At 37.4% G+C, this 20,870-nt stretch overlaps 1 protein-coding gene across 4 annotated transcripts in view; it reads right to left on the bottom strand.

The window, feature by feature from the left end:
• PPP1R21 (protein phosphatase 1 regulatory subunit 21) overlaps positions 1 to 20,870 on the bottom strand; it is a 93,420-nt gene that overhangs the window by 17,734 nt on the left and 54,816 nt on the right. For all 4 annotated transcript variants that reach the window (XM_078149503.1, XM_021001271.2, XM_021001272.2 and 1 more), the window contains 7 exons: positions 18,717 to 18,869; positions 17,884 to 17,976; positions 16,101 to 16,349; positions 8,841 to 8,873; positions 6,350 to 6,466; positions 2,842 to 2,940; positions 1,350 to 1,478 (listed from right to left, as the gene is read on the bottom strand). In XM_078149503.1, the coding sequence (XP_078005629.1) occupies positions 1,350 to 1,478; positions 2,842 to 2,940; positions 6,350 to 6,466; positions 8,841 to 8,873; positions 16,101 to 16,349; positions 17,884 to 17,976; positions 18,717 to 18,869 (873 nt within the window). The remainder of the gene's footprint in view (positions 1 to 1,349; positions 1,479 to 2,841; positions 2,941 to 6,349; positions 6,467 to 8,840; positions 8,874 to 16,100; positions 16,350 to 17,883; positions 17,977 to 18,716; positions 18,870 to 20,870) is intronic.

Below are 20,870 nucleotides of genomic sequence, written 5' to 3'. Positions count from 1 at the left end.
TCTGAGACCAGATTTGAACTCAGGTCCTCCTGACTCCAGGGCCAGCGCTCTATCTACTGCACCACCTAGCAGCCCCCATTATGCCCATTTTCGCATTAAAATCACCAAGTATCAAAACATTTATATGCTGATTTAATTTGGAGATTTTTTTTATCAAGTTCTTCATAAAATTTCCCTTCTTTTTCATCTTTTGTCACAATGGTCTAGAAATTTCCATTTTTTTAATGGTGGTCACTTGCAAATAATCAATATGAGCCATGAAATAAAAGATAAGCAAACGTCTCATGAAATGATTTTTCTTATTGCCTTTGGATACACAATAAAATCAACTCTGCCAACTCCTTTATTTGCCTCTCTAAGGAAGGCCTATGTGCAATCCTTTCATGGAGTTGCAACTTCTTGTTGTGCATATCTATATTTTTGTGTGTGTGTGTGTGTGTGTGTGTGTGTGTGTGTATACATACATATATATGAGAATTACTTATGTGTAATAACACAAATATATCACATGACATGTACTTAACTCAAGTCTAAAGAGATTTGTGGGAAAGTCAAAGAATTTCCCTCTCACAATCCAGAAGCTAATCAAGGAACCCTTGCCCTGAACGGCACAGAAACATCACAAAAGCATCTTTTTTACCCAAATACATAGAAGCAACCTTTTCAGGGAAGTATCTGACCTAAGCTACTCTGTAGTTTGTCATCAATGTAATAGCAGGCACACTATAAGTAATAAAGATGCTAATCGGCAAACACTGCACAGGGCTTCAGAGTTCAGATCTTCCTGGCATAGAATTCTACAAAGAATGTAATGTTCTACTTTTAGACACAGAATCTATTAAATGAAAGTACACATACTATCTGAGAAAATGGTTTACAACTACCTTCACAAAATGCTCTTTGGCTTTTATATTTCATGACTTAGCACTAAAATGCAAGTAAAAATATTGTATATAATAGTCTATTGATTATATGATACATAAATACACACACATAGTGATAGGGACTAGACCTATGAATTCAAAGACATAAGGAACTCCCTGAATGAGGAAACTCTGTTAGTGAAAATCAGCACCTTCTCTGCAACTTACAGAGAGATCCTCTAAAGCAATGGCTCTAAAGTGACCTCTAGAGCGGTTACTTGCTAAGAGTTACAGAGCCAGTACATGACGAGGCAGAAAACGAACCCAAATCTTCTTCACTCTGAAGCCAGCTCTTGTCCACTATGCCATGTTCCCTCGCTTATCTCTATCCACATGCAAGATAAGGTATCTACCCATATATACACATATATATGTTCAAAGATCTCTTCTTTCCAGGGAGAACAAACACACACCCCTTGTACATACCTTACTAGACATCTTTAGCGTATCAATTTCTTCCCTTTGTTTAGATAAAGTTTCATTCATACTGCAAAGGTGATCACTCATCATACTGAGCTGGTCCTCATAGCTCCTCTTAGTAGTTGTCAATTCATCCTAAATAGTAGAAGAAAAGAATCAAAAGTGGCTCCCTTTTCAAAGCTCAGTAGTATTCTTTGCATTCAGTTATTATAAAATTTTGGAGACCAAACTGCCTACAAAGAGCCTTTGGCTCAGGGGTGGGGAACCTGTGGCCTCAAGGCCACATGTGGCCCTCTAGGTCCTCAAGGGTGGCCTTGTGACTGAATCCAAACTTCAAAGAACAAAAGGATTTCTGTGAAGTTTGAATTCGGTCAAAGGGCCACCCCTGAGGGCCACATGTGGCCTCGAGGCCACAGGTTCCCCACCCCTGCTTTTGGCTGATGAGTGTGCACATTAATATATGCAGTTGCTGTGAAGCAAACGACAAAATATGTCAACAAATTTTTTTGTGTGGCTTTAAAAAATGTTTGCAATTTCTTCCAGCTAATCTTTAAAATTCTCCCAATACAATATTTAAAGTTTTACCATCAAAATCCATTTGCTCAATCTTACTTTGAAAGTGTTAAGTCTTTCTAAATATAGGCCAGTTTGAGGTGTCTCTCTTGGTAACACTCCTTCCATCATTCCCTTCTGCTCCCCTGATTCAAGGACTGCTCTCCTCCCCGCTCAGTTCTCCCTTAGTCAGTCCATTCCCAGATAAGCTGATGAAGATAAACACTAAAGTGTTGGCATCAGATAATTCCATTCAACAAACATTAATCACCTTCTACATGCATAACACACTATGCTAGGTACTGAATAACATTCTCATTTCAATAGGTGCTTAATGGAGACAAGGCCTTAATGCAAGTAAGTAATCTAATAATGAGGACTTTAGGCCTGGCTATTTTGAGGGGGACAGTCTTGCATCAGGAGGGAACTTTCAGCATAGGATACTGTTGATCAGTTATGGATCAGAAGGGGTAAAAGAGGGGGCAGCTAGGTAATGCAGTGAATAGAGCACTGGCCCTAGAGTCAGAAGGACCTGAGTTCAAATCTGATCTCAGACACTTAACACTCATGAGCTGTATGACTCTGCACGAGTCATTTAATTCCAATTGCCTCACCAAAAAAAAAAAGTGGTAAAAGAAAAAAAAAGGAGTAAAAGACACAGTGTAATGGCACAGAATAATCCCATTTGCCAACTCACCAAGTATTCATGTGGGGCAGAGAAGGATGTTAAAGTCTAGCCTATTAAAATGTTATCAGAGGATCAAATAACACAACTTCAACATTTATTTAAGCATTATTTAAACTACCTGGAAATGAGTTACTAGACAAGCATTTCTTTAACTCCTGACTGCCACCATTCTTGATAATTGAAAATTGATTTTTCTGCCCATGAAAATCCAATAGAAACCACAGATTTAAATTACTTTATTAACATTTCTGAACTTACCTGCAGTCTGCTAATGTTCTGACTGGCTACTTTCATTTCTTCATTCAATGAGTCTTTAGATTTTTCTGCTAAGGACAATCTTTTGGAGAGCGCTCGGCACTGTCAATTTAGAAAACATTAAGTTAGTGCAAGAAGAAAGGCTCTCTGTAATTCGTTTCAACTTACGGCAGAATTTGAAAACAAAAACCCAAATGCAAAAAGCTATTTTCAGATAAAAATTCAATTCAAATCAATAAATATTTATTAAGTGCCTACTATGAGACAGGCACTGTGTTAAGTGGTAGGGATACAAAAAGAGGTAAAAGACATTCCCTGCCTTCAAGGAGCTTACAATCTAATGGTGGAGACAACATGCAAACAAATATATACACAGCAAGCTATACAAAGGATAAATAGGAAATAATTAACAGAGAGAGGGCACTGGAAATCAGAAGAGTGAGGAAAGCCTTCCTACAGGAGGTAGGATTTTAATTGGGACTTAAAGGAAGCTAGGGAACTTAGTAGTCACAGTGGAGGAGGGAGAATATTTCAAATGTGAGAGACAGAGAATGCCCAGAGCTAAGAGACAGAGCATCTTGTTTATGGAACAGTCAGGAGGTCAGTGTCACTGAATCAAGGAGTATATGTTGGGGAGCAAGGTGTAAGAAGACTGGAAAAGTAGGGGATGATCAGGTTATGAAGGGCTTTGAATGCCAAACAGAACATTTTGTATTTGCTCCTGGAAGGGTGAAAAAGTTTATCAGGCAACACAAATGGTAAACTTGTTGCTGCCTTCGCCACAACTGACATCAGTAGTTTCTACTAACTGCGCAGCATGCACTATTTGTTACTTATCATCACTGAACAAGGCAAGTAATTATTTCCAAGACTACTGAAAGTTTCTGATTGTGTAAGATGGTCCAGAAGACATTAAGTGTGTTTTCTTTAATTTCTGTCCAAACTACATGAGCAACCAATGTTTTCAACAGTACTATCATTAAATCATATTATATACATATGAAAAATCTGTCATGAAATTCAAGATTCCTATTCTTTTCTTGGAAGGCTGGAACTGAATGAAAAAGAAGCCAAAAAAATATAATTCTGATTCATACTACTGTTCAAACAGGGCATATTACTGAAGTGCAAAGGATAAATCTGGCTATAAAACTTATTTAATTTCCTTCCAAAAATTTCTGATAAGCCCAAGGAAGCCAACAAAGAAAAACCAGATGGACCTCATTAAGATTCATATGTTCAGACTAATTATACTAATAAAAATCTGAAAGAAGTCATTACTTCCTATTTATAAAACAAGGCAACACTAGAGAAAATTTTTAAACACTTGTACCATAGCCATATTCAAGTGTTGCAAAGTGTTTTGGGAGTTCAGGAGCACAAGTGTCTACCCATTCTCCACTCCTTTTCTGAACAGTCTATCAGCTTCTCCACTACAGTTGTCACCTACTATACCAGGAAAGGAACAAAACCAATCAAAGACCCTTCTCCGTCTGCATATAATTCCTTCATTCTCTACCTCCCCCCAATCTACTCACTTCTTTAGCAAAGGGTATACATAAGCACAAATAAAGCAAAGAGTTCTAAGTGTCTTTTCCAACCAATTTCTTTTAGAACTTTAAAAAAAACTACAAGATTAAATGCTACAATTTACAACTGACTTTAGATAGGAAAAAAATACAACAAATGAATAATGAGGATATGTGAAGAATTCAAAGAAACATACATAGGAAGACCTATATGAAGTAAGAGGAACCCAAAACTAAACAAAAATACACAATGACCACAACATTTGAAGGCAACTTTTAAGCGGCAAAACAAATAAACAATGGTACTATCATATTAAAAGTTAAATAATATACCCTTCTTTCTTTTAACAAATGGTAAACTACTAGCATGTAAGTTTATCATCAGTCCCAATCTTACAAAGCACTTTCTTCACAATAACCCTATTAAGTATATATTTTAATTAATTAATGTACTTAATAAAAATTTTCAACAGGCATTTATTACACACCTAGTTATATGCAAGGCACTATGATACATATACAACTAATGTACTTTTTTTTAAAACTAATGTACTTTTAGCACTGTTTCCTAGTCTGGTCATGCTTACTTCAGTCCTGGCTCCACTCCTTACTCTCCAGACTTTTCCACCTCTGCTCCAATAGATTTACTCCAACCCTATCCTCCCCACTCCCTTCCCAGATGCCCTTTATAAACTGTATTTCCCCCCATTAGAATGTAAGCTCCTTAAGGGCTGTCATTTTTTCCCCTTTTATTTGTATTCTCAGAGCTTAGTACACAGTAAGTACTTAATAAGTGCTTAATCCTCATCTTTGTGTAACAACTTTATTTAAGTATTCTGGATACCACCAAGTATCTTGATTTGGAGACAGGTGGTTCAAAGGGAAAGGGAAGGCTGAGAAGGAAGGCAAGAAAGTGAAGCCCACTGTAGTCTGGATGCTACACTGCTTTTATACATAACTTCCGACCCCATCCCACACAACCACCCCCCAACCCCCACCAACAGTGGCTGAAGCTTCCATAGGGTGGAATGAGGAAAAGAGTACTGTCATCTTTTTGTTTGTTTTGTTTTTATTTTGGAGGTAATGGTGGGTAAGTGACTTGCCCAGGGTCACACAGCTAGCAAGTACCTGAGGCCACATTTGAACTTGGGTCCTTCTGACTCCAGGGCCTGTGCTCTATCCACTGCACCACCTAGCTGCCCCTGAATGCCCCCATCTTTGGAAATTAGAAATGAGCTAGGCAAGGGAAGGCCTTACAATTACCCACAATGCTATGCATTTTATTTTTCCTTCTAATCCCTCTGTGTGTTGTGTGTGTGTGTGTGTGTGTGTGTGAGACAGAGAGAGAGAGTGAGACAGGAGAGAGAGAGAGAGAGAGAGAGAGAGAGAGAGAGAGAGAAAGACAGAGAGACAGAGACAGAGAGAGAGAGAGAGATGTATAATTTTATTCTTGTTAAAAAGGAAGGGAAATTGTTTTAAAATATTTTTAAGGACTGGATTTTTTCCTAATATACCCCTGGGTTATTATGTCTAACGTCCATAATTTCACATTTTCCACAGATATTTCCAGGTGTATATTCTATACATTTAATGGCAATTAAAAACCAGTTTAAGTGTTTTGATTTTGTTTTGAAAACACTGTATAAGTGTCATACAAAAATCACTGCTAGTCTTTCCATTGTTATCCATTTATATAGATTTTGTAACATCAAGTTATTCAAACCAAAGTTTCAGAGGGATCATGGAAAAAGCTAAGGATACCTCAGTCTCTAAACTACAAAAACAAAGATGGCCCCTAAACTGAAGTATAGAATTAATTGTTTGGTATACAAGACAGGCAGTACGAACTATGACCAAGTAACTGTAGGACAAACAACTTTGACTTCACCTTCCTGTTCCTTAGCAGTGTCTGTGTAAGAGTCAGCAAAATTCTAAGGGACTTAAAAAGAAAATAACAAGAGATCCAATCATTGCCAACTCACCTCAGCATGAAAATGCACTGATTTGCTATCAGCCAACTGAAGTTGAGATGTAAGCTCCACTATCCTTGCCATATAATGATTTTTTATTAAATCCTCACGGGATTCAACATCTGCAACCTGGGGGAAAAGGAACATTCCTGAGATGGCTTAGTATTAGTGAAGGAGATAATCGTATAGCAATTGCAAAAGAGAAAAGACATTCTATGTTCAGTTAAAGAAGCAAATATGCTCCTTGCAACTGGACTTAATACTCAGTAGAGAACCACAGTTTTCCTGCCCCTTAAAGAAACTTTAGCCATACAACCAGAAAAGGAGAATGGACAGATTAAACAGGCTCAAACTGTTCAGTATCCACTACGCTGCTTGCTATCTTGGAATGTAATTGTAATCAGAGGCAAAGGAGCAAGAAACTCAATGTTTCAATAGGCTTTTACCTGTTCCCAACAAGCTTACCAGAGAAAAATGTAGGTAGATCACCATTACATAATTAATCTTTATAAGCAATGCTGTTTTCAATCTGGAGGAACTTAATATGCTACAGCACAGTTAAACAGTAACTCAAATTACAAAATTTGATTGCTTATCTAACAAGACACATTTTGGCAATTTTTATTATAAGGCATTCATTAACACAAAAATTAGCATAAAGTCTAGCCATGGTTCACACAATGCGGAAAAAAGCTAAACATTTCAGACATAACCTTGAACAAAGAAAAGACAAATCATGCCCAAAGCATAAGTATCAAGATTAATTTACTTTATGTCATCATCAAATATTTATCACATGTTCACTGAATACATGGCACTGTGCAAATGAGTCCAATTTTTACAAGATGAAAACTAATAACCCTTGTATAACAACCCAACAGGGATCTGTGTGGAAAGAGTTCATTATACAAGCTCAAGCTGTAGAGAGGGCCTCTTTGTGAAAAGTTAAGAAAAAGTTATCACAATTCTATACTCATAAGTAGAAATGAGGCAAGAGTGTCATGGATAAACCTCCTTTTAGAGAAATAAGCCACAAAAAGAATCAAAGAATTTTAGAGTTAGACTTCAAATTGTTTAAATCAAATCCATCCCTTTTTGACATACTTGATATCCACCTTCCATTTGAATAACTTTAGTGACAGGAAACTCACTACCTTCAAAGGATGTCAATGAAATTATTTGACAATTATGTTAGAAGCTTTTCCTGATACAGAGCATGAGATCATCTAGACTAAGAAATATAGATAGCAAGGGTTGTACTATTCTGAATTGCTCAGATGCCTGACAGATTTTTCTGCAGGTACACTGCCACATCAGATACATCCTGGGAGGGTTTTAATGGAACCATGAGAACCCTGTTTCAGGACCCTGGAAAGTTTTCCCAGGCTATGAAAACACAGAAAGGAAAATAAGAAACAGAGTCCAAGGTAGGGGCACAGCATTTCTCCCTAGGTGGGATACAGAAGGTAGGGAAGGGAAACATTTTCTACCTTAAATCTGAAAATGCTCCCAAATGGAGTAAACTCTCTTGGCCTCAATTTCCTCATCTACAAAATGAGGTCAATGACTAGATAATCACAAGGGTGACGTGTCTAATCAGCTCTAAAATTACATAGTCTTACTACTTATACTACCCTCAGATTTCACAAATTCATTCTACTGGATTTTCAAAGGAGAAATCTCATGCAGGTTTTCACAAAATCTCAGAAGAGACGTAACATTCAGAAGTCCCTTAAAAACATTTCATATCTAATAGGCTATTTCTCCACTCAGTGTTCAAGAGTTTTATGGTCCATAGCATTATTTATTATAATGCTGATAGATACAAACTTTTGGTTTGCTTACCAAGCAAGAGTCTGGTCAAAGTTTATCCTCAACAGCCTTGTAACAGCATTAAAGACTTTGCCAACACGAAATATATAACCAGTCCAGTATTCACCTGAGACCAAGACTGGCAGTAAAATGAATGAAATCCAATTTTAATGGTAATTTCCAAGGATATGTTAAAATTAAAAATTCAATGTGTAGATTCATTTGACCAGTGTACCTTGGTTTATTTAAACTCTTTGTATAACCTTGGAAAGAGACACTAAGTATGTTGCTCATCAATGCCCTAAAAGGCTTTACTGATTTTTCATTGTAAAATTCAAATATCATGCACTAGAAAGAAGATATGAGCAAGATGACTAATGAATGTAGCTGCTTGTCTCACATATCAAGCCTCTAAGTTTATGGAAGAATTTGGCTTGCACCTTGCTAAATTGCTAATTCAAGTCATTTAACAAGGTAATCGCAAACAGAATTGTAATTTGTCACCAACGGTTAAAACTGAATTGGGAGGGGAAAACATGGATCATTACTGCAAAAAGAAAATTGGTTTTCCATTTATAAGAATTTTCAGTAAAATGAAATGAAGATTGAGAATTTCAAGGAATTGATTTATACAAGTATGCTGACAGGTATGAACTGAGAAGTATGCTCAGAGTTGTCAACCACACAGTACCTCACTGTCTGATGTCATCACCAACATTCCAACCTAGAATACAAGAGAAAAAAATCATTTAGAATAAGCTACAATATTCCCCCTAAGGATTCAATGCACAATACTTTGTATGGTTGGGACATTTTCATGTCAGAGTGGAAAGACTGAAAGAACAAAAATTAGGAAGACAATTTAAACCCTACCTCAAATACCTATCATCTGTGTGACTTTGCATGAATTTCTTAACCTTTCTGTGTCTCTTCTTCCTCTTCTGTAAAACAAGGATAACAATACCCCAGTACCTATCTCACAGGGTTGTTGTGAACCTCAAGTAATAACATAACATTTAATATTATACATATAATGTATTTATATCATGCATCAGGTTTGCATAACACTTTATAAATATTATTTCATCTTCACACCAACTACAGGAGGTAGGTGCTTTTATTACTTGCATTTTATAGATGAGAAAACTTAGGTAATCAGAGGTTAAATGACTTGACCAGGGTCATAAAGCTGAGGCAACATCTAACTTCAGGTCTTCCTGACTCCGGGCCCAGCACTCTATCCACTGCAAACTGCCTGTCTCAACTGAAAAAGGTATGAAGTCCTATGGAAACTTTAAAATACAACGTAAATGTCAGCAATTATAAGTGTTATTATTACTCAAAAAGACTATTTATACTAGTCTTAAATGGTACGACTCATTTCACCAAATCCACCTGGGTATCAAACTCAGTTTACTGGTGAAAAAATATGTAGGTTATAATTCTAAATCAGGAAGATCTGGATGACAAAGCTCCCAGCTACTGGGGTAAAAACTACTAGGAAAACTAGAAAGTAGTCTGGTAGAAACTAGGCATAGATCATCATATCACACCATATACAAAAGATAAGCTCAAAATGAGTACATGATTTAGATATGAAGGGTGATATCATAAGCAAATTAGGAGAACATGTTAGAAATTACCTGTCAGAAATATGGATGGGGGATAAGTTCACAACCAAGCAAAAGATAGAGGGTTACAGGAGGTACAATGGGTAATTTTGATTAAATAAAATTGAAGGTTTTTTTTTTCCCCACAAACAAAACCAATGCAGCCAAAATTATAAGAAGAACAGGAAACCAGGGGGGGAAATTTTATAGCCAATGTACCCAATAAAGCTAGTATTTATCAAATATATAGAGAACTGGGCCAAATTTACAAAAAATTGAAGCTAGTCCCCAACTAACAAATGGTCAAAAGATATGAATAGGCAGTTTTCAGAGGAAGAATTCAAAACTATCAAGTCATATGGAAAAATATGCTAAATCACTAATAACTGGAGAAACACAAATTAAAATGACTTTTAAGTTTCACCTTATACACATCAGATTGACTAAGGTAACAGACAAGGACAATGCCAAATGCTGGAGGGGATATGGGAAAATAGGTACACCAAGGCACTGTTGGTAAAGCTGCAAACTAATCCTACTGTTCTGGAGGACAATATGGAGCTATGCCCAAAGGGCTATAAAATTGTGCATACCCTTTGACTTAGCAATACGACTACTAGGTCTGTAACCCAAGAAGATCAAAGACAAAGGAAAAGGATCCATATATTTAAAAATATTCATTGCAGTCCTTTTTGTGGTAGCAACAAATCAGAAACTGAGGGAATGTTCATTAACTGGGAAATGGCTAAACAAGATAGGGCATATCAATGTGATGGAATACTACTGTTCTATAAAAAATGACGAAGGGGGATAGTTTCAGAAAACCAGGGAAGACCTATATGAACTGATACAAACTGAAGTGTGCAGAACCAGAAAAATCTATACAGTAACAGCAGTATCGTAAGAAAAAATAGCTGTGAAAGATTTAATAATTCTGATCATTACAATGATCCACCACAACTCCAAAGGACTCATGATATAAAATGCTCCAGACAGAGAACTGATGAACTCAGAGTACAGACTGAAACATATCCCCCACCCCCTCTTAATTTTTTTTCTTTCAGAACATGGCTATAAAGTGGTATAGTCTTGCCTTCTCAATGGATGGGGCAGGTGGGGCTAGAGGGAAAGAAAGAATGTGAAACTAAAAATAAAATTTAAATTAAGAAAAAAAAAAAGGAAGACCAGGGTGCAAGCCCTGATTCTGACAGGTACATGAAACAGAATTTTGTGTGTGTGTGTATGGATTTATGTACCTGTCAGAAGCAGAACTTGAATGAATACAGATCTTCCTGACTCAGCAGTCTTGCCCTCTAGGTTATCTATGATGTTATGCAGCTTCTCATATGCGTACAACATTATCTACAATACACTATTATTCTATTATACATTATTAGATAATATAAATTGCTTCACTAGTTGAGTTGGATTTGATAACCATATGGATTAGGTGATATGTTACATTTGAGACCAGTATAATTAAGCAAAATAATGATTTGGTTTACTTAGCTATTCATATATATAATTCATTTAATGATTTATGAGTGTGTCTACATCCTCCACAAAGTTAACTCTGATGCATCACTGTGTCATGGAGGTGTCCCGACACATAAGCACTGGCAGGTGCTACCTCACCGTACAGACTTCAAGTATTATCCTAACAACAAACTGTGTTTTTTGAGAACCAGCCTAAGAACAAAGAAGGGAGTCTCACCACCAGCAGGCTGACCATGGCAACTCAGGAAACAAAAAAAACTATACTATAATATGGCCCTGCGCTCTATGCAACCCCCTTCTGCTTTTGCAGTAATCGTGGAAGAAAAGACGGCAGAAGTTGCTAAGAATCATGTATTTTTTAATGACCTATAAACATTAATTTAAGTGGTTGCATATAATTGTAAGATCCTTAACCAGTGACCAATTGACATAGGAGAAAATGAATCATATTAATCTTAACATTCTTTCTGTAAGTGAAAGCAGAAGACAGAAAGAGTAAAGAGTAGATAAATAGAGGGATGTCTCACAGGTTCTCCTAGGAAAGTCAAATAAAGGAATTACACAGTTGGTTTTATTGTGCATCCAAAAGAAACAATAAATATTTCACGGTACACATGATCATCTCACAGTATTCAGATGGATAAGCATTTGGAAAAAATACTATTATGAAAATAATAATTCCTTAAGCACTAATATATGCTGTAGAGGATGTGGAAATAAAGAAACTCTATTCAGAACTTGATTATACCTTCTAAATCAGGGGTTCTTAACCTCTTTATGTCATGACCACCTGTAGCAACATTGTGATACCTGTGAGACCCCTTTATCAGAATATTTTAAATGCATAAAATAAAATATATAGTATTACAAAATAAACTAATTATATTGATACTCAGCTTTCAAAATATTAAGGAAACGTGTTCACAGACCACAGGTTAAGAAACCCCTGTTCTAATTAAATCAACACAAACTTTGACACTCTAATTCAATGCAAAGGGAAGGATAGTGAAAAATGAATTAAAATGATGGTTCTGGAGTATTAAGTGCCAGAAGCCTTTGGCTTCTGAAAACTGAAAACTCATACCTATATATCTCAAATACTTTCTTTAAGAAGAAAGTCAGAGGGCAGCTAGGTGGTGCAATGAATAGAGCACCAGCTCTGGATTCAGGAGGACCTGAGTTCAAATTCAGCCTCAGACACTTGATACTTACTAGCTATGTGACCCTGTGCAAGTCACTCAACCCCATTGCCTGGCAAAAAAAAAAAAAGAGTATAAAGGAGTCCAAAGAAGAAATCAGTAGGCAACAGACATGGCAAACTCCAAACAACACAACAAAAAACTGCGCCTGACTATACTTTAACAGACAGTAATTTATTAATAACCAGGAATACTGCTGAATCAGTAATCTATGTACAGTCAGGCAAATAACATCTTAGAGCAAAGATTAAAATCAAAACAAGCTAGAAGAATTAAACTGAGACAATTACATGGCATACAATAGAGGAAATGCCAACCCAATCTATTTAAGCTATTAACATCAAAAATAGAACAGGGATTAAAAAAACTGACATCAATACAGATTTTTTCAGCATTTCCTGAAGCTTAGCCAACACAAATCACCACAATGAGGAGACTCCCCCTCCAAAAAACTACCTCAGTCAACACACAGTTGGCCTTCTTGCTAAGCACTGAGAGATGGCAAGCAAATTCAAGACCAGTTTCGAATACACATTCAATTGTAAAATCTTAGAGAGGATGATCCTAAACATCTATAAGCAGCAATGCCTCATAAAAAAGCAAGAAGCAGGGGAGGGAAACAAAGTTATGGAAAGCTTGATGAAATGCAACACAAAAGATTTTTAAAATGCAAAAAGTCTTTTAAAAATTGTTCTGTTTCCTCCTTCAATGACAGCAGAGGTACCACTCACCCCGATGGACTATATGTGAATGCAGAAACATCACTAAAAAAAACAAAGATGGAAAAAGTAGCTACTCTAGATCCAGTTTTTAGTCTGTGCTGGAGGTGAACATTTTGCAGGGAGAGAGGGAATGATTCTCAAAGTAGCTGAAAGAGTATAGGATATGCCAAAGGCATGGAAAAAATTCCAGACTTTATTTACTATTACCAAAAATAAGACTGAGAAAATATCACTACTTGCCAAACCATAAACTTATCATCATATCTATACAAAATATTTAAGAGAATAATTTACACATGCATCAAAGAGAACAGGCAGGCTTTTGCAAGTGATAGACAGCCTAAATCAGATCACATCTTTACAACGTCTCAACTGACTAAAAACTAAAAAGAACACAAGATACCACTGTATTTATTACGACAAAGGTGCTTCCTACACATATACCTACATCATGCAAAGTTTCTTAAAAGATATCACAACAGAGATAACTTTGTTCAGTGACTTTGTTCTGATTATCAAAATCAAGCAAGGCATAAAATTGGTAGACATATTTGTCAAAGGTATTTACTATCCTAACAGAAGAAGTACAGGACAGCAAGGGACTCACTATAGCTAGTGAGATCCTTTAAATACTTCTCTTTGGGGATGACACTGTGTTGATTGCTCCAAGCCCTGAAACAGTGCAGTGCCTTATAAATGAGATCGATAATCACTCAAAAGAGCTACCTAGCTGTGTACAAAAATATCTAACTATTCACATAGGAAAGACCAAGCTGATGAAGAACCTCTCTAAATGATTTCATAAAATACCAGAGGATGAACAATCACGAGGACTATTCATCAGCACACATGTCTTGGAAAGGTGTTGTATGTGGAGAATGTGCTGGGACCAGAAAGGAAGAGTCTGGACTTCCTTTGAGAAAGCACTTATACATTACAAAATGCAAAATGGATAACTTTGACTACATTAAATTGAAAAGTTTTTGCACAAACAAAGCCAATGCAACCAAGACTAGAGAGAAAGCAGAAAATTGGGAAAGAATTGTTACAACTAGGGCCTCACCTCTAAAATATATAGAGAATTAAGTCAAATTTATAATACAAGTCATTCCCCAATTGATAAATGGTCAAAGGATATGAATAGGCAGTTCTCAGGTGAAGAAATTAAAGCCATCTACAGTTATATGAAAAAATGCTGTAAATCACTATTGATTAGAGAAACACAAATCAAAACAACTCTGAGGTACCACATCACACCTATCAGATTGGCTAATATGACAAAGCAGGAAAATGATAAATGTTGGAGAAGATGTGGAAAAATTAGAACACTAATGCACTGTTGGTGGAGTTGTGAACTGATCCAACCATTCTGGAGAGCAATTTGGAACTATGCCCAAAGGGCTATAAAAACGTGCATACCCTTTGACTCAGCAACAGCACTTCTAAGGCTGTCTCCCAAGGAGATCATAAAAATGGGAAAAGGATTCATATGTACAAAAATATTTATAGCAGCTCTTTTTGTGGTGACAAAGAAATAAAAATTGAGAGGATGCCCATCAACTGGGGAATGGCTGAACAAGTTGTGGTACATGAATGTAATGGAATACTATTGTGCTATTAAAAAATGATGAACAGGCAGACTTCAGAAAAACCTGGAAAGACTTGTATGGTGAGTGAAGTGAGAAGAATAAGGAGAACGTCATACACAGTAACAGCCACGCTGTGTGATGGCTAATATTGATAGACTTAATTCTTCTCAGCAATACAATGATCTAAGACATCTCCAAAGGCCTCATGATGGAAAATGCTATCCACATCCAAAGAAAGATCTGTGGAGTTTGAATGCAGATTGAAGCACACTATTTACTCTTTTTTTTCTTCTGTTGTGTTTTGTTTCCTCTTTCTGGTGGTTCTTCCCATTGGTTCTAATTCTTACTTACATCACTACTGTGAAAACATGTTTAACAGGAATGTATGTGTATAGCCTACATCGGACTGCACGCCATCTTGGGGAGGGAGGTGAGGAGCGAAGGGGAGAAAAATTTAAAACTCAAAAGCTTATGGAAGTGATGGTTGATAATTCAAAATAAATTAATTTAAAAAAAAAAGAAAGCACTTATAATTACTCACAAGATCCTACCTAAAACAAAAGCCAAGAGGTTTAAGAACAATATTTTTCCAGTGCTGATGTTTGGCTATGGAATGGCCACAGTCACCAAAGAACTGAAGTTTAGAGTCACCCAAAAGGCAAAAAAGAGAAAACCACAACACATAACCAAAGAAGATGCATGCACCTAAAGTGGCATTAGATATACTATCAGAGAGATTTATGACTGAAAAAGATGGTTGGGCCAAATATGCAGTGAGAACTCAGGATAACCGATGTAAAGCCACATAACCCACTGGCAGCCAGTCAATGTTAAGAAATGTTGAGGCAAGCCTCTAGGATGTCAGATTGCCCTTTCCATCTATCCCTGTAGAGGACTTATGGGCAGACACAAAAAAGAACATTTACAGCCTGCATGAATACAGAGAATACCACATTGATGAGGTCACACATCCACTGAAAGCATTATATACATCTGGAAACTAAGGCTGAGAGGAGTTAAGTGACTTGCCCATGGCCACACAGCTAATAAGCATCAGAGGCAGGATTCAGATCCTGGTCTCCCTGATTTCCATCTTGCCCTCTGTCCTCTACACCATGACAAACAATGCCTCTCTACTGGCAGTGTTGTCCTTTGAACAGCATTCTGACTAGTAGGCTGCATTTTGCAGGATAGATGGAGTCTTCCTTCAGTAACATGGTATGTGTTGCATGTGTTTTTTTATGCTCATTCTGGAAAGGCAGGTGAGACCTTTGCCACTGAGGATGAGGAGAACAAGGGAACGCTATTAGCCAAGACAGAACAAAAAGCCTTACCAGACTGTTACTCTGAACAGGCTCTTGCCAAGCCTTGTCGGCTGATTCTTCCTGATCTTGTACAGTGGCATTCACTAGAACAGGATTTTCCTGGGTGCTCTGTACTCGCTGGGCCCCACTTGCATTCTTCACCTTATCTGCCATCCTCTGGTTTTCCTTCTCTAACTTGATTTTGGCTAGCTGGGCTTCCAGCATCCAATGTTCCTTCTCCTGTTCCAGCTTGGCAATCTTCTCTAAACTCTGCTGGACCTTAAGAATTGAAAGATAATTATTGATTTGAATCTGAAATGAAAACAAAACTGTAAGGTCTAGAAACTTTATGTGAGCAAATCAAAGCCGCTTCAAAGGGCACAAATATGTTTAGAAAACTGCTTAGACTTACTAGATAAACCACTGAAAGATAAACTCAAACTGCTACTTGGTTTCTGCACTTAATAGAAGTTTTTCCATTTATTTTTAAACCAGAAGGTCACAATCCTTGAAAAGTCATTTCTAGCTAAATATGCTTTGTCATATGAAATGTGAATCTAAAATATTAAAAGAGCAAAATTTGGCCTTATTAGCTATGCTCCCAAAAATACAAAAGAAAAGACAGCAATTGCCTGTCTTGGTACTCTCAAATGCCATCTTCCCCAGAGGGCCCTCTCCCAAAAAAACTCCCCAATTTCTAAGTTTTCCTCTTAAATGCATAATTTTGAATGGGGAACAAAAACTAAAATGTATATTCAGGGATAACTTTTAAGAATTCTACACTATGCTGTTTTGGTCTGAAATTAATTTTGCTAATTATTTTAAAACTGACACTTGAGTACAGCAATAAAGGAAATTAAAACTGAATATTTGAGAAAAATAATGGATATCTATACAGTAAGTTGTCCCATGTACATTTTATTCTTTGACTGTAACAATCTGACAGAAATCACAAAACAAATAAATTTGTGAAATATCTTGAATTAGTATTGCTTTGGAACAACCTCAGTAACCTTGGACTAAAAAAACAAATGACCAATTAAAGACAGAAAATCAAATAGTTTTCTACTGACTTAAGAGGCAAAAATGAACCATGTTGTCTCACTTACTTTAAAGTCATCTAGTTCTATTGCCTGCATCAATAATGATCATCAATGATCAGGGCCAAAGTATGCTAATACTATTTAAATAATGGCCTTAAGGTCATTAACTGAATCAAGATACTAATTAGCATATTAAGCAATACTTCATGCCTGAGACATTTTTTAAATGCAATACAAAATGAAAATCAACAAATATGGTTAATTTAAGTATAGTAGCAAACAGTTCATTTCAAAAATATGAACAAATCCTATTTTTCACTGGCCTCTATGAAACTGAAAACTATACTCAAACATATAATCATGAAGGAATATAATAATTAGTAGAGTTCAGAAATGATCCTCCATGTTTAATAACAACAACAATAATAGCTACCATTGACATAATACCTACTATGTACCAGGCACTGCACAAAGCGCTTGATAATTATTATCTTATTTGATCCTCACAAAAACCTTCAGAGGTAGGTGGTTTTTAAATCCTATTTTACAAATGAGGAAACTAAGGTGACTTGCCCAGAGTCACACAGCTACTATATGAGGCAGGATTTGAACTCGGGTCTTCCTGACTGTAGTCTGGGCACTGTATCCATTATACCACCTAGCTGCCCCATACGTTCATATGCAAGTCTGTCTGTATGCCCTTTAAAAAGTCATTGTGTGAAATCAGTATTTTCATTTTTCTATCACCAATGTTATTTGAGGTTCCATACCTGTTGTGTAAGACCTTCTCTGCTTTCCGTGGAACTCAAAAGGATACGACGGTTGGCCAGAGCTTCTTCATAAGGCACTGACTCCAAACGGGGCTGCAGCAAAGTCATCATCAACAATTAAGGGTGGGGGGAGAAGCTGAGAAGTGTTTTTTCTATTCTCTCTCATTCTATATGTACCAACAGGAGTACTAAATGTTATATACTTTCAAGTTCACACATTTTGGAGTTGAGAGGAAGCCCAGTATCTGTCATGCACTTTCTGAAGTTAAAGCGGTTAATTTATTCATAAACATTTTGTCAAGCTTTATTTTTATCAAGATGAATTACGCCCCTGTCCTGATCCACTGCCAAAAAGAATGCACTGAGTCTAAATAATATGGACCAAAAGGATCTTCCCAAAACACTTTGGAAATATTTCCTTCTTTTCCTTGATTTTAAATGGTGGTCTGGTAGAAAAGGCATGGGACCTGGAATCTTGGGATCTGGGTTAGAATCTCAAGTCTATCACTTCTTGGCTGTATGATTTTAAGCAAGTAAATTGGCCTCTCCTTCTGGACTTCAGTTTCCTTATCTGGGAAGTGAAAAGAGCACTAGTTCTGGAGTCAGAGGTCCTGGGTTTAAAATCTTGCTTCTCATGCATATCTCCTGTGTGACTATAGGCAAGTCATTAAATCTCCTTGCACCTCAGGTTTCCCTTGCTCTAAAATGAGAAGGCTGGACTAGATGAGCCCTTTCAGTTCTAGACTGATAATAAGAGGATACAACTCTAGGCCATCCCCGAGGTCCCTTCTGTTGCGCCATACTAGATATGCATCTAAGTGCTCTTCTCTAACCTTCTTCAAAGACTTCATATAGGCAGCAGCTTTTTGCTTGTACTGCAGCATACACTCTGCTGAGAGAGGGCTGATGAATCCACCTGTCGCCTTCGGCCCATAGCTCAGTGAAGCAATGAAGTAGTCGACGTTGCTACTGAAGAAAGATGCGATCTAAACAAAGGACGGCAAGAAGAGAGGATCACCTTTCAAACAAAAGTTTAAAAGTTGGTGGGAATGAAAATTAAATTTCATTACCCTGCCCCAAATCTCAAATGCATCCATTTGAGGTGAATACTCAGGCAGTGACTGATCAAAGAACAGGTTAAGCGTCCTAAATTCTGGGAGCAGACTTGTCACATTGCTGGTCATTTTTATTTTTCATGAAGTGACAGAATTTTGCTTTACCTGACAAATGCCTTTCATGATTTTACTTTCTTAACTTCAACTACTGCCTTGAGACTCTTAGTATTTAAACAATTTATATTTTAACTTTTTAAAAGGAAATTGCCTTCCAAAGGAAGACATCATGGGGCAGCTAGGTGGCGCAGTGGATAGAGCACTGGCCCTGGACTCAGGAGGACCTGAGTTCAAATCCGGCCTCAGACACATAACACTTACTAGCTGTGTGACCCTGGGCAAGTCACTTAACCCCACTGCCTAAAACAACAACAAAGGAAGGCATCAAAGATATACTGAAAATTGTACTGACAAGTACAAAGGCAGAGCCAAGATGGCGGAGTGAAAGTAGTGACTTGCTTGAGTTCTCCCCCAAACCCCTCCAAATACCTATAAAAAATGGCTCCAAACAAATTCTAAAGCAGCAGAACCCACAAAAAGACAGAGTGAAACAAATTTCCAGCCCAAGACAATCTGGATAATTGATCAGAAAGGTATATCACGTTGGGCTGGTAGAGGAGCGCAGCACGGCGTGGGCGCGCAGGCCGCAGCAAACCTGGAGCAGGCCTCAGAGGACTGAATCACAGGCAGCTGTGGTGGTTTCCAGACATCTCAACCCACCAACGCCAAAGACAACTTAGAAGGTCAGTGGGAAAAGTCTGTTTCTGCGGTGCTGAGAGGGGAGCTAGGTCTCAGAGCCAGTTCCAGAGCGCACAGCGCGGGCCCTGGGGTGGTGGCTGCGTCCTAAGCTTCCAGCCCACAGACTGAGGGGGAATCGGGTGGCTGATCACAGGGGGATTGCAAGGATCTCTTTGCCAGCGTTGAGGCAGGAATCTCCTGCTTTGTCCGTGCTTGGATCTGGGTCACAGTTCTGGGCGGCAGTCCTGGGGCAAGGAGGAGCACTGGTGCGATGGATCTTGTAGTGGCTGTGGAGAGGAAACCTTCCTCACAGTTCCAGGATGGAAAGGAGTGTTTGTGGTCACTAACAGACCACAGAACAGGCCAGGAAAGGAGTAAACATCTCGCCCCTTATCATACCACCTTGCAAAAACTGAAAATTTACAGGTCTCTACAAGTTTCTCTGAAAACAGCTGTATAAACCCCTGAAGCTTGGGACACTACATTCTCCACACTGGAAGCAGACTCTTACCTTAACAAAGTGTTTAAAACTCAACTAATTGGCTGGGATCATGAGCAAGCAGCACAAAAAAAGTCAGACTATATTATCTTACTTTGGTGACAAGAAAGATCAAAACATCAATCAGAAGAAGACAACAAAGTCAAAGCTCCTACATCTAAAGCCTCCAAAAAAATATAAATTTGTCCCAGGCCTTGGAAGAGCTCAAAAGGGATTTTGAGAAGCAAGTAAGAGAAGTAGAGGAAAAACTGGGAAGAGAAATGAGAGTGATGCAAGAAAATCATGAAAAACAAGTCAACAGCTTGCTAAAGGAGACCCAAAAAAAATACTGAAGAAAATAACACCTTAAAAAATAGCCTATCACAAATGGTAAAAGAGGTCCAAAAAGCCAATGAGGAGAAGCATGCCCTAAAAAGAAAAATTGACCAAATGGAAAAGGAAGTCCAAAAGCTCACTGAAGAAAATACTTCCTTAAAAATTAGAATAGAGCAACTGGAAGCTAGTGACTTTATGAGAAATCAAGACACTGTAAAACAAATTCAAAAGAATGAAAAATAGAAGGCAATGTGAAATATCTCATTGGAAAAACAACTGACCTGGAAAATAGATCCAGGAGAGAGAATTTAAAAATTATTGGA

This window comes from Phascolarctos cinereus, unplaced genomic scaffold (genome assembly GCF_003287225.1).
Source record: "Phascolarctos cinereus isolate Bilbo 61053 unplaced genomic scaffold, phaCin_HiC Scaffold_2;HRSCAF=192, whole genome shotgun sequence".
NCBI lineage: Eukaryota > Metazoa > Chordata > Mammalia > Diprotodontia > Phascolarctidae > Phascolarctos > Phascolarctos cinereus.
The sequence above is the reverse complement of the archived record's forward strand: the minus strand, read 5'-3'. Positions and strand labels throughout refer to the sequence as shown.